General features: G+C 35.6%; 1 protein-coding gene across 1 annotated transcript; it reads right to left on the minus strand.

Annotated features, from left to right (window-relative positions):
• Positions 1 to 7,679: 7,679 nt before the first annotated feature.
• Positions 7,680 to 8,442, minus strand: LOC126732723 (patatin-like protein 3). Its single transcript, XM_050435719.1, has 2 exons — positions 8,085 to 8,442; positions 7,680 to 8,002 (listed from the first exon to the last, which is right to left on the minus strand). Exons 1-2 carry the CDS (start codon positions 8,376 to 8,378, stop codon positions 7,778 to 7,780), a joined length of 519 nt encoding a protein of 172 aa, XP_050291676.1. The 5' UTR covers positions 8,379 to 8,442; the 3' UTR covers positions 7,680 to 7,777.
• Between the last annotated feature and the right edge of the window lie 8,032 nt (positions 8,443 to 16,474).

Below are 16,474 nucleotides of genomic sequence, written 5' to 3' on the forward strand. Positions count from 1 at the left end.
AAGAATTTTGCTACAAATGACTTTTATATCTTTTAGTATTAATTTGAAGTTAGTTGTACCAACTTTGAAAATGTTTGTTGCAAATTTGCAATTGTTAAAATGGTGGTCGCTTTGATTGTTTCAATATAAGCCATCGTGCGCGCCTAAAATGAGGCTATTGGGCTTGACCTCACTTGGGCTTACAACTTATTTGTAATGTGGGTTTAGGATTTTCTACTTTGGGTTGTTCTCGGCACAGAGACTCAGTGAAGCTGCCTCTCTTTCTCTCTCTCTCTCTCTCTCTCTGTTTCCTTGAGAACCTTTCAACAACCATTTCCTTTCCCCCTCATATTTATAGCTCTAAATTAGTGGAGAGATCATGATTACTACCATAGTTAGTGCAATTGGAGGTCCAATATCATCAGTCGCAATTGGAGTCCAACTCCAGTAGGCATGCCCGGCAACGGTGTTTCCCTGGGCATTGCCGGGCATGCTATGAATGGTGTGTTTGGACGTTATTCTTTCTTTATTGTTTGAGAATGGTTTGCCGAGCAAGGACCAAGTGACAAAACTTGGGCTTGCAGTTTGTGTGGGTTCAGACTGGGGTTTTGGGTAGAAAGAGATTGGGGCCATGGGCCATGCTGTTGGGTCAGAGTTCAAGGCCCAAATGGATCTGGGTACCTTGGTGCCGTACAGCCATCTTTAGTTATGGAGGAAACCTTGTGCATTGTTTCATGGGTTTTGGCAGTGTCTTGTGACTCTTGTCCATCGAGCAAATTCAACCCATTTGCATGAAGTTATGGCTTCATTCACCAAAATCAACTTATCAAAAAAAAAAAAAAAAAAAAAAACGTTCACTAAAAAATCAAATGGACGTAAAGATTTAAACAGTACAGCAATAAGCGAGAACTTCATGCAAATGGACGTAAAAAATCAAATGGACGAAAAGATTTTAAGTGCATGATTTTTACACTCCAGAAATTGGGGCCACATACAGATTGATACTCGAGTTTAATGGACTCGGATACTGCTAACACAATACTCGAGTTTCATGGACTCGAGTATCAATGGCCATGATTTTGCACTCCAGAAATTGGGGCCAATACAGATTGATACCCAAGTTTAATGGACTCGAGTACTGCTAACACAGTACTCGAGTATCATGGACTCGAGTATCAATGGGCATGATTTTGCACTCAAGAAATTGGGGCCAATACAGATTGATACCCGAGTTTAGTGGACTTGGGTACCACAATACAGTACTCGAGTCCAGAAAACTCGAGTACAAAGTGGCATTTTTTAATGCCCAAATGCCATGTCAGCCAGTGTCATAGTAGAATAGAAAATAGGGAACTCGAGTTTAGTGAACTTAAGTACTAGAAAAAGTGGTAGCTCCACATTTAGTTCCGAAATAGTGTTTTTTCGCTACAAATTTTATGAAAGGGTGGTATTTGGCCATTTTCACCTTTTAAATATAATGGATACAGTATGCTACAAATATCAACTAAACATAAACTCCTAAACTAACCACAAACACTTAAAACATACCAAGAGATGAGAAATTATAAGGTCCTCATGGAGGACAAGTGACATGGTCCACCATTCTACTAAAAGACTCTCAGCTAATTAAAATTGCTGAGTCAGAAATTCTTTTTAAACAGAAACTGATTACTGACTCAGTAATTTTAAACAAGTGGAAATCTTTTAGTGGAATGGTGGACAAGTGACGTGGTCTACCATGAGGACTGTATAATTTCTCCCAACAGAGAAAGATACAACAACGGCACTTTCGTTAAGTCCTGTTATAGTACAACCAGTGAGTTGAGGTGGCAAAACAATGACTTGTGGAGGCAAAAGTGTTGAGATGTTGCAAACTTGCAGTGTGGCTACTATGGCAACTGTGAAAGGGAAATTCATTATTTTTTTTTCAAGTAACGTTAGATCTATACTAACCTCTATGCACACACGTTGCACGTGTTCAAGGGTTCTTTTTTTGTCTTTTCTAAGTCAAAACTTTTCACCAAAATTCTAGGGGAGTGATAATGTTTAAAAAGTGAATAAAAAAAAATACCTTTCTCAAAAGGAGATGGTGTATAATAAAATAAAATTAGAAGAAATCAATGGAGTTAAAAGAAAGAAATAGATAATAGGAGATTAAATCAAACATGAGATTAGTTCAAAGAAAAGGAAAATACAATGAAAAATACAAAGTAATAATTAAAAAATATAAAAAGGAAATGTAAATTTCTCAATGAAGAGTAGGGGTGTGCACAACGGGATCGTGGCCGACCCAACCGACTGGCGCTGATGATACCCTACCGTAAATGGAGCCGACCAACTAAGCCAAGGTCGGCGAATAGAAGGCAAAGCCTATTTTAATGTCGGTGTGGTGCAACCATTGAAACTCAAGTCTAAAACCAATTTTGTCCTTGAACCGACCGATATATATATATATATATATATAAATGGATTAATATGGCATCGTTTCACTAAGTTTTTTATTTTTTATTTTTTTAACTATCAAAACGATGTCATTTTGTCCTAGGTTTTTTCACCCCTCCTAAGTATAAATTCATTCTTTTCTCTCAACCTTACCCTTAACTCTCTCGGTCTCTTTCTTTTCTCGGTGGGTTGCTTGGCTCTCATTGTCACCGATTCACTGCCTCACCAGTCCCCTCACCCCTTTTGCCCATAGGCATAGCCACTCCCATTCTCTCCTTTCTCACTTTTCCTTTGCTGTTTCTCTCCTCTCACATGATGGCTCTAGGTTGTGCTTGTATTAGTCTCTCTCTTCTCGTCATTGTGGTGGTCCACATTCGTTGGTGGTCGTCCTTCGTTGGTGGGTGGGCCACCTGTATGGGTTTGTGTGAGTGGGTTTTAGCGGGAGTGGCTAGGTTTTGACAGAGTTATGGTTGGGTTTGATAGGTGATTATGTATGGGTTTGTGATTTGTGGGGGATGTGGGTTGGATTAGTGGTGAAAGAGGAAGGTGGCTGGGTTTTGGTTGTGGTGGCTAGGATGGTGGGTTGTGGTGGCTAAGATGGTGGGTTATGGATTGTTGGGTTTTGGTTATGGCGGCTATGATGGTGGGTTGTGGGTTGCTAGGTTTTGGTTGTAGCAGCTAGGATGGTTAGTTATGGCTGTTTATATTGGTTTTTTAGGTTTTATAAAGGCTTGTAATGATAATGGTGGTGGTTGGTTGTGGGTTTGTGGAGATGGTGAATAGAGGGTTGTGAGGGTGACTGCATCAAATGAAGAGAGAGAGAGAGAGAGAGAGAGAGAGAGAGAGAGAGAGAGAGAGAGAGAGAGAGAGAGAGAGAGAGAGAGAGAGAGAGAGAGAGAGAGAGAGAGAGAGAGATGAATAGTTTTTAGCTGTGATGTGAAAAATATAACTTTTGATGTTGGGTGTATTGTAAAGTGAGTTATTAAAATAAATAGAGTAACTTTTTGAGTTACTAAAATCTAAAATTTTAACTTTTTTTATTTTATTTTATTTATTTTTTTTTCTGTGAATGCTTTAACTACAAAACCAAAGCATTATTCGGGTGGCTATTCTTAACAAATTTTACAATCAAGAAGCTACAGTAACATCTTATAAGTAAGATGTTATTATAGCAAGTTTCTATTTTTTTAAAATAAGTTTTTAATGTCTCTCTCTCTCTCTCTCTTTCCACCACCGCGAGCAATGGTTGTTCTTTCCAACCCCAAAACTCTCCACCTTTCTCTTCGGTCTAGTTTCAAAAGGCCTCTAGGTGGTGCGAAGCTCACGAACATGGTGGAGGTCAATCTCGTTGTGGTTGTAGTGGTGAGTATATGCTGTGTTTGTGGGTGTTTGGTGGTGGTGGGTCTTAAAGTGGTGGGTATTTGTTTCGTTTGTGGGTAAAGATTGAGTGGGTTTGTAGTGGAAATCACGGTGGGTGTAGCAAATCAGTGGTGGATTTGATGGTTTGTGGCTTTTGATGGTGGTGATGATGATAGTGATAGATTCCGGTGGTGGTTGTTGTGGTTGTATTTTTTTGGCTTTTGTTTGCAGTGGGTTTGTGGCTTTTGATCGTTGTGGTTTTTTTTTTTTTGGATGGGTTTTGATTGAGTTGTTGGCTGGCTTTGATTGTGGAGGTGGTGCATTGGTTTTGATTGTGGGTGTAGAGAGAGGAAGAAATGGCGAGGAAAAAAGAGTGAAGTGAAGAGAGAGAGATGGTAAGGAAGAGAGATAAATAGAAAATGAAATGAATAAAAAATTGAATAGTATTTGGGTGTGATGTGAAAAATAAGAATTGGGATGTTGGGTGAGTTGTAAAATGGTATTGTAAAATAGATAAAGTAACTTTGAGATGGTAAAATGAGATATTTTTTAGAATCCCAGGTGCTAACACTCTAACATTAACGAAAAGAGAAGTGTTATATCTGCAACTTAAATTACTTTTTTGCCCACTCATACATCAAATAACAACCTACCGTTGTGGACATAATATTTCTCTAACAAAAATGTTAAGTCTTGAGTCCACAACTTTTTGGTTATTGCCACAATTTGTTCACGTGGCTTGTTACATGACTTTAACCGTATTCATAGTATTACTGTAATATTGAAGTTATTTGACCTATTTGAGAAAAAACCAAACATACATTTTTTTTATTTATTTATAGTGTTTTCAATAGATAATATGGTTGAAACTTGAAACTTGATAGTACCCTTCTTATTGTATTATCAATTTAAAAACAAGAAACTATAAGCATTGAAAGTTCTTAATTCTTGAATTTCATATATTATCTTTTGATAGGCCACAAACTAAATGACCCTTTGTGATAGAAATTAATTAATTAATTAGCCAAGTTATTAATTAATCAATTTATCATGCAAATGCGTGGTAGCACAAACAAATCACCAATAAACTAAATATGCAGCGGAAAATAAATAACACGGTGATTTGTTTACGAATGAGGAAAACCTAACTGCAAAAACTCTACCGGGTGATTTTCAGGTCACCACTCCCGAAACTCCACTATTATCACAACAAGCGGTTACAAGTAAAGGAATCCAAGTACCGGAATCCAAGTACCTTACTAACCTACAGTTGAACCCTTACCCCAATACCCAATTGGACTTGTTCAATAGTGACAGTTCCCCTTTCAGATGCACGACTCCCAGTACGTGACTAACCAATTGCGCGGATCCCAGTACGCGACTTCAATCACCAACTAAGAAGGTTGTTGGTTGCAAAGTTCTTCAGTTCATCCACACGATGAAGATCAAGAAGATGCTTGGTCACAAAACCCTACGGTGCACATGCACAGCAACTTCTTCAAGAGAAAGAGATGAACTAGGGCAAGAACTTCGTCTCCGGTCACAATTTGCTTGAACAGAGTTTGCTCAAAGCTAGTGCAACTTGTGAACACTTTGACGGCCCTTAAACTGATCCTTTTATATGTCTAGGTTTAAGAGAAAGGAAGGCCCAAAGACACATTCACGGATCCCAAGAAAATCATATTGAAATTCTGAAAATCTTAAACCTCGACAGATAGCAGGTGTCGAGCAGCTGTCGAGAAGGTGTCGAGCACACCAAATGAAGAACAGCTTCCTTAAGCTCGATAGATGTAGTTGTCGACCAGCTGTCGAGCTTTAATGATTTTGCGCTCTGAACTTGTTCTCTTGAACAGACTTGAAAACTTTAATACTTGATCTTGAAACAAGGTTTCTTGAAGTATTTAAAACATCCTAAATCTACCCAAATACAAGTAAAGTGCGTTTTGTCAAAGGATAAACCAATTACATAAAATCATGACATATGTTCTTAACAAGTGAACACATATGTCCTAACATCTTTTTCTTTATTAAAAGAGTTATGTACATTCTCCTAAATTATGGATAAGCATCCCACTACTCTAATAGATGGTTAATAAGCAAATTCCTCCTAGTATTTAATAAGTCCATACTCAGAGCTACAAAAATTATATATGAATTATTTCATACTTTCGAGTTTACCCAATACCTGAAATTTGTCAAAAAAGTAAACAAGAAAATCTAAATTTCCAAAAGAAAAAGATAAATTAAAAAGGGAAATTTCTAGATTCAATAACAAAAATTCTTTTGAAAAAAAAAAATACAAGACACAGTAATTATAATGAACAAAATTTTGATGTAATCAAGAAAAGAAAAAGTTCTGCTAAAGGGAAAAATACATAGAACTCCCTTTGTGGTTTTTGTCTAAGATATGGAATATCTAGAGATTTAAGTGTAACACTTTACCCCATATGATATTGTTTAATGTGTAAACCTATATTTTCACATAAAACAATATCACATAGAATTTTGTGTTACACTAAAAAACCTCAGGTATAAAGTGTAGTGCAATTAACAATTTAGAAGCACAAAAGCATTTAATAAGCTTATAAGCTTATTTTTGTTTAATTAAACAAAACCCATGAATACCTCAAACATTTCTCTCTCATTGTTTTTTCCTCTTATTATCAAAGTCCCAAATCCATATGAGATGATAATTTAATTTTTTTAAACATCATACTTGAAACCTTAAATTATTAGGGTAGAGATTCAACTAGAATACTTTTATCGAAGTCCATGGCACAACAGATGGGAATAAAATCCTCTCCATTTAAGATTTTTTTTTTTTGGGGTGGTATCTAATAGTGTTCATGATGCCATGTTCTTAAAAATTTAAAAGAACATAATACTAGATATATCTTTATATTTGCAATATTTAATATGAATCATACTGACCCTCAAGCAGGGACAGATGCAAGAGGGCCTGAGTCCCCTTGGTCCTAAGAAAAAAAATTTCTACTAGTTATATTTTTTATTTTTGTAGTTGGGTCCCAATCTTCCAAAACTTTAGGCCCTTATTTCCTCTCTAATCAGCCTAGCCAGCCCAGCCCATCTAGCAACTACATAACCCAACAACTTAACAGAAACAAAACTTAAAAAAAAGTTAAAAACCCTAGCCAACTGAGTATAAAAGCATTCACATCAGCTCATGCAAAAAATTCCATCTATTTTAACCTAAGAACCTACTTTTTTTTATTTTACATACTCATTTTTCAAAATACTTCATATCAGATTATCTACTTTATAATACATTACATTAAAAATCAAATTCTCTTATTTTTTTTAATTGTTTCTCTTTTTTCACACACAATAACCACTATCTACTCATCCTTCAACTTTCGGATACATAATATATATATAAACCATATGCAAAGTGAGTAATGTTAGTATAAATTTATATAGTAACTGTAATAACTTTGCAAATTAACAAATTTTTAGTTTGACTGATATAGTTTATTTTGGAGGTTGAATATGTAAAAGTGATACTCTTTTTCTTTTTTTTTTTTAATAATTATTTTGCATTGTTTGATGCAAATGCTCTAAAGAAATAATATTATTTTGTGTTTTTTTTTTTGTTTGTCATTGTTGGTAGATGATTGCATCTTAATTTATTAAGAAACGGTAATTTTGTGTATTTTTCTTAGTTGATAATTTGTTAATACTATATGGATGTCTATTTGATTTTTTTTTTTTTTTTTTTTGCTTTACTCCAGCCTTCGAGCTTGAAATCCAAAGTTTGCTCTTGCCCTTGAGTATCCTCAAGTATGCAAATGAACTTGGAAAGTGGATTAACAAACAAACAAACCAGATTCTAATAATTTAACACAGCATCAAGTCCAAAAATTTAAGGTGAAGAGACGACACATAACTAGTACATAAATTCATGCTAAAGTCCACGTCTACGAATGTGGGACTCTGCATAAAGTTCTCAAGCTAAAATAATATTCCTTCGTAACGATTATCATTGGTTTTGCCGGAACTTCCTCTCCTCCACAAGCAGTTTGGCAAAGTTGGCAAGAGCTTTTTCATTAGTACCCTCGCCCTCAATTTTCTCAAACCTGCCAGTTTCCAAATTGACTCTTGACACTGGCTTCTTCAATAGCTCCTTCCCAACCTCCACAAGGCTTTGCAAGTTCTCCGTGCTAGCAACATCAATTGATGAGGCATCTCCAGTTAATGTGTCATCCTATGGTTCATATGTTACCCAGAAAAATGTTAATAGCATATGGTCAAAAATTATGTCACAAATAGATGAAATAATTAGGTACCTGAATACGAAGGTATTTGTCCTTGCAACGAAGGGCTTGGAAGAGGGTGGACACATGAATGTCGACTACATCAGCACCTGCGTCGCCATATACGTCGAACAATGGAGTTCCGCCATTGGTATATAGCCAATTAAGCAAACCCCACTTTGAGGCTGCGGGTGCTGTATACTTCTCTGCATACTTTGCCCCACCCGTGCCCAAAGACAGAACCAGCATTCTCTTGTTTTCAATAGAATGACCAAACTCGGTTTCTGCCATCAATAATTCTTTCCTAATCTGGCTTATGGCCAGCATCGTCTGTGGATTTAGTTTAAATAAACAAATTAAATAAGAGAGAACTTTGCAAACATGGTCCAAAATAACTTTTAGTGTGCCCTAAATTATCGTATTAGCTACTCACGTACAGGATTATTTGCAGCAACCCCGCCATCAATGAGATCATAACTTTTAGTGCTTCCTTTTGCATCTTTCGTCTCAAAGTAGTGTGCTGGAAGATAAGTGGGTGCTGCAGTCGTGCCAATGCAAATATCTGCTAGCCTAGCGTTTTATCAACTCATTCTTTTTTCCCTGCACAAAAAATTAGACCAGTTGAGACCATGTGATTGCCACAGATATTCCAACAAATTGATGAATTTTTCAGACAGACTAAATCTTATAATTATTGTCATACTCATACATCGTTGGTTATAAAGATCACTGGTTGAAGGAGCTTGATATCAAAGGTTGGTATGATCACATGTGTTAGGGTCTGTTTCAGCGTTAGGTCACCGAGTAGATTGTTTATCTTTGAGTGCAAATACTTCCCGTCGTACTTGGGCCCCATCACGGAACCGAACAAGCTTGTCATTGCACTCACAAATTTGGTGTGCCTGCTTTCACAGAATCATCTTTAGTAGAAAATAATGGTACTTGTTTAGCATTTGTTAAGTTTTTCTTTAAATGGGTAAAAATTAAAACAATTTATTTCATGGTTCAGATTTTATGTTCCCTTAGTAATAATGTAGCAGTACTAAACTACTAATACACTTTTGAATCAATAATATTTATTCTAAACCATTTTATATATTTCAAATTGAGATGATCATTTTCCAAACTTAATAGGAAAGGCATTTTGGTTTCGTACATGGTTTCATTAAAATTTACCTGCTTTGGGGAAAAATTTGGGGAGATTCCTCTAAGTAGAAGTTGGTGATGTCCTTTGCAGCATAAAGGGGTCGGTTATCCTGATTGGGGGCTGTAAGCATGGTGGTGACTAGCCCACCTGTACTTGTTCCTCCAATTATGTCGAAATAATCTGCAATTCTTGCATTGGGTCCATCCAATTCCTAAACAGATCATAGACACATAGACTTTTATTTATGAAACAGAATAAAAAGAATAAAAGGTGACTATGGTGGTGACTGATGAGGTACGTTCCTGAAGCTTAGATTCAAGAAAGTCGAGGAGGACACTGGGAATTATCCCTCTAATGCCTCCTCCGTCAATGGTCAACACAGTCACCATCTTTACCTTTGTAAAAGCAGGAGCCATTTTGAATCAAAAGTGCTTCTTGATATTTAAGTGTTCACTAGCAAATTACTGCTATATGTTGTGTATATCAAGTATCAAGCATACCCCCAACATACTTCAACTTTTGATATTTATAGCAAGAATTTAAGGAAGACTCAAGGACAGAACTAGGATTCAAAGTTGAGAGGAACCAATATAATTTTCTTGAGGGGGGCAAATATAATTTTTCTTGGGTTTATTTTTTAAAATCTTAAATATATACCTACTATTTAATATTTTTTTTTAAATTTGGGGAGGGTGGGGGGCCACAACCCTCTCAGCTTGAACATGGTTCCGTCCCTGAGAAGACTTAATAGTATTAATTCATGGCCCACGCATGTGTGCATGAACTGTACAATTCGACATTTTTAATCACATTATAGCATACCTTTGTCTTTGGGAACTGTATTTTTATCTTTGCGTTTCTGTGCAAGTTGCTAGTTTCTACTTCATGGCTCATGATCAAGTTTTTAGTGAAGGCACTCCAGTCTCTCATGCCATGTGAAACTCGAAAATACAAAAAGGTTCGTACTTCATACTTTTGTTATTTGTCACTGTGCAAAGCTGCTTTGGTGCCATTTCTTGGAGAATAGGGCTAAATAGTTCCTATCGAGTATTAAGAGGAAGAAAATACCTTAGTCCTTAGATCATGGTGTCATAATCGAGCACATGCCCATAAAGACCTTCTATTTTATTTGCTTAAAATCCTCGACTCCATATCCGTGTAAGCACTCCAGTGATAATTTAATTGGATAATGATGTGTATGGCAAGTTGAACTTCTTTATATTTTGAAGAATATCTTTCTTTATTTCTATAAGGCTTTATTTAGGCTGTTTAAGACTGGACAGACTTACTTCCAGCTAAACAAAATTTGGCTGCCAGCAGCAACAAGAAAAACTGCATGCGGATTGAATGTTTGATGGTTAGATTCATGATTAATAAGTGTGAGAACCTCAGTTCGAGGGGAATCTTTTCTCCTCTTTAACAGATAAAGAAACTAAAACCCTAGGTGCGAATTTCAACATGAAGACTTTATTAGCCAGTAGGTAGCTCTCCCTTACATAAGAAGTTTATTGTGGAGTAATCACTTATTATGGATCTTGTTAACGAGCAATCCTAATTGGGGCATCATTAATAGGTCATTTTAAGAAAATTTTGATACAATATTTATAATAAAAATTAAGAAAGGATATGTTCACTAATGCCCTAAAGGTATTGGTTTATGAGTTATTTTTAGAAACATTTTATTAGGAGAATGATAAAACAATAAATGTTGTTGACAGTTTTTTACATTTCTCATAAAAGTTGTGTAAAAACTTTCCTATTAAGATTAATTAGCAATTGTTCTAAGAACATCCATTAATATGACTCAATTAAGAAAATCTAAAAAATAACTTTCATGATATATGATCCAAATACATTAAATGTTCGAATAATATATTGGAGAAAGTACTTGAAAAACCCTATAGTTTTATACTTAGGACAAATTAAGCCCCACACTTCTAAACGAGACATTTTAAATTCTACATTATCATAAATATGACATTTTAAATTCACATGCTTTTGATTGTAAGGACTAAAAAATCCTAAGAGAAATGCATAAATAACCATCTCACCACTGTTTACTAGCCAATCATGAACATCTTAGTGCATATCATAAGATTTTGTACTCGAGAAAGTGTAACACATGCACAAAAAGAACATAAGGTGTAGCATCGGCTTATAATAAAATTCAAATTCAAATAAAATTGGTGTGTACATTATTTTGGCTATTTAATTAGTTTCAAATCAAATAAAATTGGTGTGTACATTATGAGGCAAATCAAGAAACTTACATGATTGCAAACTTTTATTCTAGGAGATGTGAGAGTTATATGACATAACTCTTTAGGTGATAGTCACTTTTAAACTTATATGATGAATTTTGTAAAAATTGTGATTGATCACTATTTACTTATCACCTCACATGTATCTTAAGTTTTTGCTAGTTGCACATACTACACAAGTTACTCTTTGCTAAATTTGGTACATTATATTGTGTGTGATCTTGTTGTGGCCAACCAAGATTAAAAGTTCCTTGATTTTAATGCAAAATGTGTTTAAAGTTTGAGATTTGGGGACAAATTGATTGAAAATCTTGTTTTTGGAAAATCTGGGTTAAATTCAAGGGTTTTTGAAAAACTTTTCATCTCATACTCATGCATTTTATTTATAAAACATTGAGGAGTTTCTGCATTAAAATGCTTTGTTTTTCAAAAATTTGATTTTTCCAGATTTTCGATCAATCGAATCTGTTGCTTGACTGATCAAAATTGGGATTAAAAATTTGGTTTGAATTTGCTTGGCTCGATTGCTACTTGATTGATGTTGGATCGATCAAATGTGATTTTCGATCGATCAAACCTATTTTTCGACTTATCAGAAATTGGTCAGAGAGTTTTTTAAAACATGAGATTCTCACGTGTTCTTCACTATTTCAAAAGTTTTTAACAAGGCTTTTCTCACTCTTTTCGACTGATCTAGATTCAACATCAATTTTTTGTCATTTTCCCTCAAATTTTCTTTAAGTTTTTTGTCTTCTAGCACCGGTAAGACCATTCTACCCTTTCTTTTTTGGTTTAATTTCATTTTCATGCATTTTAGGGAAATTTTCGGACCTATTGGATTTTGGGATTTTTGATTTTTGGGTTGTTTTCTTTCACAATTGATCAATGGGTTTTTGTTATTGGATGATGTAAACATGTTCCTCATAGTTTAATTTGATCCATTTGATGATTTGGGAAGAATTGAAAATTCTAGGGCTTGAAACTCACCGAATTGGGGATTTTGTTCAATTAAGCTTAATTTGGTGAAATTGGCTTGTATTTTTGATTCATTTTGTCATTATATACTGTTATCTAACTTTTGTAATGTTAAATTGATCAATTTGTTGGGTTTTTTGAAAATGGGTTTTCAAAATTTGGGTTTTTGTTATAAACTCTATGTTCAAACCAATTCTGTGTTTTTTAAAGTCTAATTGAGTTGTTCTTAATGCATTAGAGCATGCATCATGTGTTAATACTATTCATGCATCATATAGATTATTTTCTTGTGCATTAACTATGTCTGATGCAGTCTACCATTGGTTTTTTCTTTTTCTTCTTTTGTCTCTTTTCTGTCTATCCTTTCCAATCTTTAGCATCATGGTTAAGAAAACTAGAGCCCACAGGACATCCACCTCCTCTTCTACTCCTTCTTTTGATAGTGAGAGGTTTATCAGTGAGAAAAACCAGGAGACGTATGAGAAGTTGAACATTCATAGATTTGTGTGGGCTAAGAGAAAAGTTGTTTTAGATGAGCTTGACCTGGAGATTAGGAGAAATTTTGAGCGTAGGGGCTGGTTGCATTTGATGGATATAGACCACCCTCCTCCGGCTACCTTGATTAGAGAGTTCTACTCGAACCTCTCTATTCACTCCAATGATTCCAATACTCAGTTCATGAAGAGTTGGATATGGGGTGAAGAGTATGTCATTACTCCTTCGGTAGTGGCCTTTGCTCTTGGGGTGCCTAAGGTACAGCATCTTGTGTATCCGTATGATGAGTCTCCTCCACTTGATGACATTATGTCATATCTGACTGGTACTTCCATTCAGTGGGGTACTGATCCTCAGATCACTTCTCATGAGTTGATCGAGATTCATTATCTATTTTTCTGGATTTCTTACCATTCTATTTGGACCATCTCTCACTTGCACACCATTCCTATCAAGAGATGTGCATTTTTGTAAACCCTTGTCACAGATGCTCCTACGAGTTTTCCTCATTTTTTCATTCGATCCTTGGTTGAGGTTCATAGGAGTAGTTCTTCTGCTCATGTTCTTTTCTGCTCAGATGCAAGCTAGCTCTAAATGCCCTAGAGTTGAGTCTTCTTCTAGTGTTGCACCTCCTCCTCCTCCTTCTTCAGGTGATTCGACTGCTAATGCGTATGTTGATTCGACTGCTACTACTTCTCCTCCACCTTCTTCTTCGGATGATTCTAGCATTCGTCGTATGTTGGACACTGTCATGATCGTTCAGGCAACTCATGGTCAGCTTTTGGTGGACATGCTCACAGAGCTTTAGGCTTTACGTGTAGATTTGGTGAGCTTTAGACGGTCACCTCCGCCATCTCCTTTTGATGATGATTCTTGATTGGCCTTTAGCAATTTGTCACACAAATGGGGAGTACATATGGATGGAGATAGGGGGATTTTTTTTTTTATTTTTTTTATTTTTTTTGTGTTTTGGAGCTTTGGAGCTTTAGATTGGATCTAGGTGCTTCATCTTGTACTTTTTTGGCTCATGATGTATTTATTTTGATGTCTTTATTTTTTATGAGTTGTATATGATAGGGGGAGACATTATGTTCTTATTTCTGTTTCTTGTTTCACATTGTACTACATTGATTATTGATTTATGTTTATGAGGTTATTCATGATATATGTCTTTATTTTATGTTATGTGAAATCAAGAATTTATTTTGTTTTTACTTGTATTTTCCACACATGCGTTTATGTGTTTGTTAAGTGTTACATGAATATACAAGTTGATTCAGTCGTGCTGCTGTCTACACTTGCAACTAATAGATAATAGATAGGTTGAATTGTTTTTGGTTGAGTTGTTTTTGTGACTTTGAGCATTTTTGTTTTATTATGTGTTTTGTCACGGATTGCCAAAGGAGGAGTTTGTTAGGTTCTAAGGAATTAGGAACTAATGTATTAGAACTTCAATATGTAATGTTGGCAAACCATGATAAAAACATTTAGTCTAGATTTAGGCTGCTCAAAGTGTGTTTTTATGTGAAGTTGGAATTGAGTGTACTGCAGCATTTATTGTGTAAATCTGCAAGACTCAATTGATCGAAAATTAGACTCGATCGATCGAAGCTCGTGTAGATTGTTTTTCTACATATTTTTCCAACTTAAGCCCTGTAAGGTTGAATTTATTCAATCATTTTGTTGGCTTTATTCCGTGCCAAATTTGCTTATAATTCAGCATTTAGAAATCCTGTATTTAGCTGGGAATCATGTAAGGTTAGTGTGTGAGAGAGTGTGAAGAAAAACTAGAGAGTATGAAGAAAAACTCAAGAGTGTGCAGAAAAACTCAAGAGTGTGCAATCAAGAAGAGCCTCACGATTAGATCTCGCAACTAGCGAGTTGCTAGAATGGCACATGTGTAAAGCATGTAGGGGGAGCTGAAGGGTCACACCAGCTGTTGCACTACAGGACAAAACCTCCAGTCTGGCAAGGCAGTTAGCACGCGACTTGTTCAGTCGCGAGCTCGAGTTGCTAGAACACCCTGTTTGGTTGTAACTGACTCTTCGCATTCCATACACACCCTACTATAAATAACCTCATACCCACGAAATGTAGAGAGCTTTTAGAGAGAATTTTGAGAGAGAAACCCTAGAGTAAAATAAGATTGACTCATCCATAATCTTCATCCTTTGATTCTCCAAATTCTTCTACTCTCACTCTCTCCATTGATACATCCTTTAGAGGTACATTTAGCCAAATCCTTATCTCACCATACCCATATCTGTGAGAAAGTATTTTGGTGCTTGGGAAGCAGTTCAGAATGGATCAATTCATTTTGGTTGATGCAATGGGCTATTGCGGGATCTGGTATGTTAGAGAAGACAAGGTTCGGCGTAACCCTATTAGAGCAAGAAGCTTGGAGAGCTTAGGTGCACTGGGTAGATTAGGTTTGGAGAGTCTTCTGCTATTCATGTATCCCAAGTTTATTTTCTAGTAGATTATTGACCACTTGGAAGGCGGCGAAGAGGTTTTACGTCAAGAACTTCGGTTTCCTCTTTGATAACACATCGTTGTGTTGTCTTCGTGTTTGCACCTCTCTTCCCTTAATCTTTACCTTTTAATTACTGCTGTGGTTGTGATTAATTATGGTTTAGATTGTTTTACCAATTCTGTTTTAGCTTATTATCATATTATGCATATACATTATTTGATTATAAGCTTGTGTTGGTAATTTGTAAATTGGGGATCTAAATGTTCATAGGTGTTTTATACATTATTTGAACATGCAAACCCAAACCCATATAACGTGTAGGGTTTTATGTTTTGCTTTAAGTATAAAAGGAAAAACCCTAACCACGTTTTATTGTGGTTGTTGTTTATGCTGTATGTGTGAATCTCTTGTGAGATCTAGAGGTGTTTGCCTTCATACATACTTAGGGTTATCAAGATCGAGATTGATGTCGAGATCTTGGTGATTGTTTCAGTTGCTGCATAAAAAGCTTAAAGAAAACACAAGTGGGAGTACTTGTGGTTGCTATGAATCCAAGAAAGAAGTAGTCTGTGGACTTGGAGCTGTCACGTGGTCGTGGTAGTAAGTTTTCTACTTGAGGTAGCAATAGGATGTTAGTAGTCTAAGTCGCTATTGTAAAACTTCAATTCTTTCATAATGTATTTAGTTTACTTTGAGAATAGATTGGTTAAATCCTTCCTAGGTTTTTTACCGGTTTGGTTTTCTTGGGTTATCATATCGTTGTGTTCTTTATTTTCCACACTGTTTCAATGATATGATTTACTTGTGTTAACCTAAAACTGAATAATTTACCTAAGTTTATCACTTGGCTAAATAACTAGGTTAACCTGTTGTTGGGGTACTTTCCTTTACATCTAATGTTATTTAAATAACACCTATTTATTTTCCTTTCAAATGTATTATTGGACATGCTTAAATATCTTTTACAACTATCACTATGCTAGCGCACAACCTTTCTCCTTTCTACCACAAAATTAGGCTACGCTATAGGACCCAATACTTTCTCATAAAAACCCGAATTATTTAATAAAGC

This window comes from Quercus robur, chromosome 6, assembly GCF_932294415.1.
Source record: "Quercus robur chromosome 6, dhQueRobu3.1, whole genome shotgun sequence".
Taxonomy (NCBI): Eukaryota; Viridiplantae; Streptophyta; class Magnoliopsida; order Fagales; family Fagaceae; genus Quercus; species Quercus robur.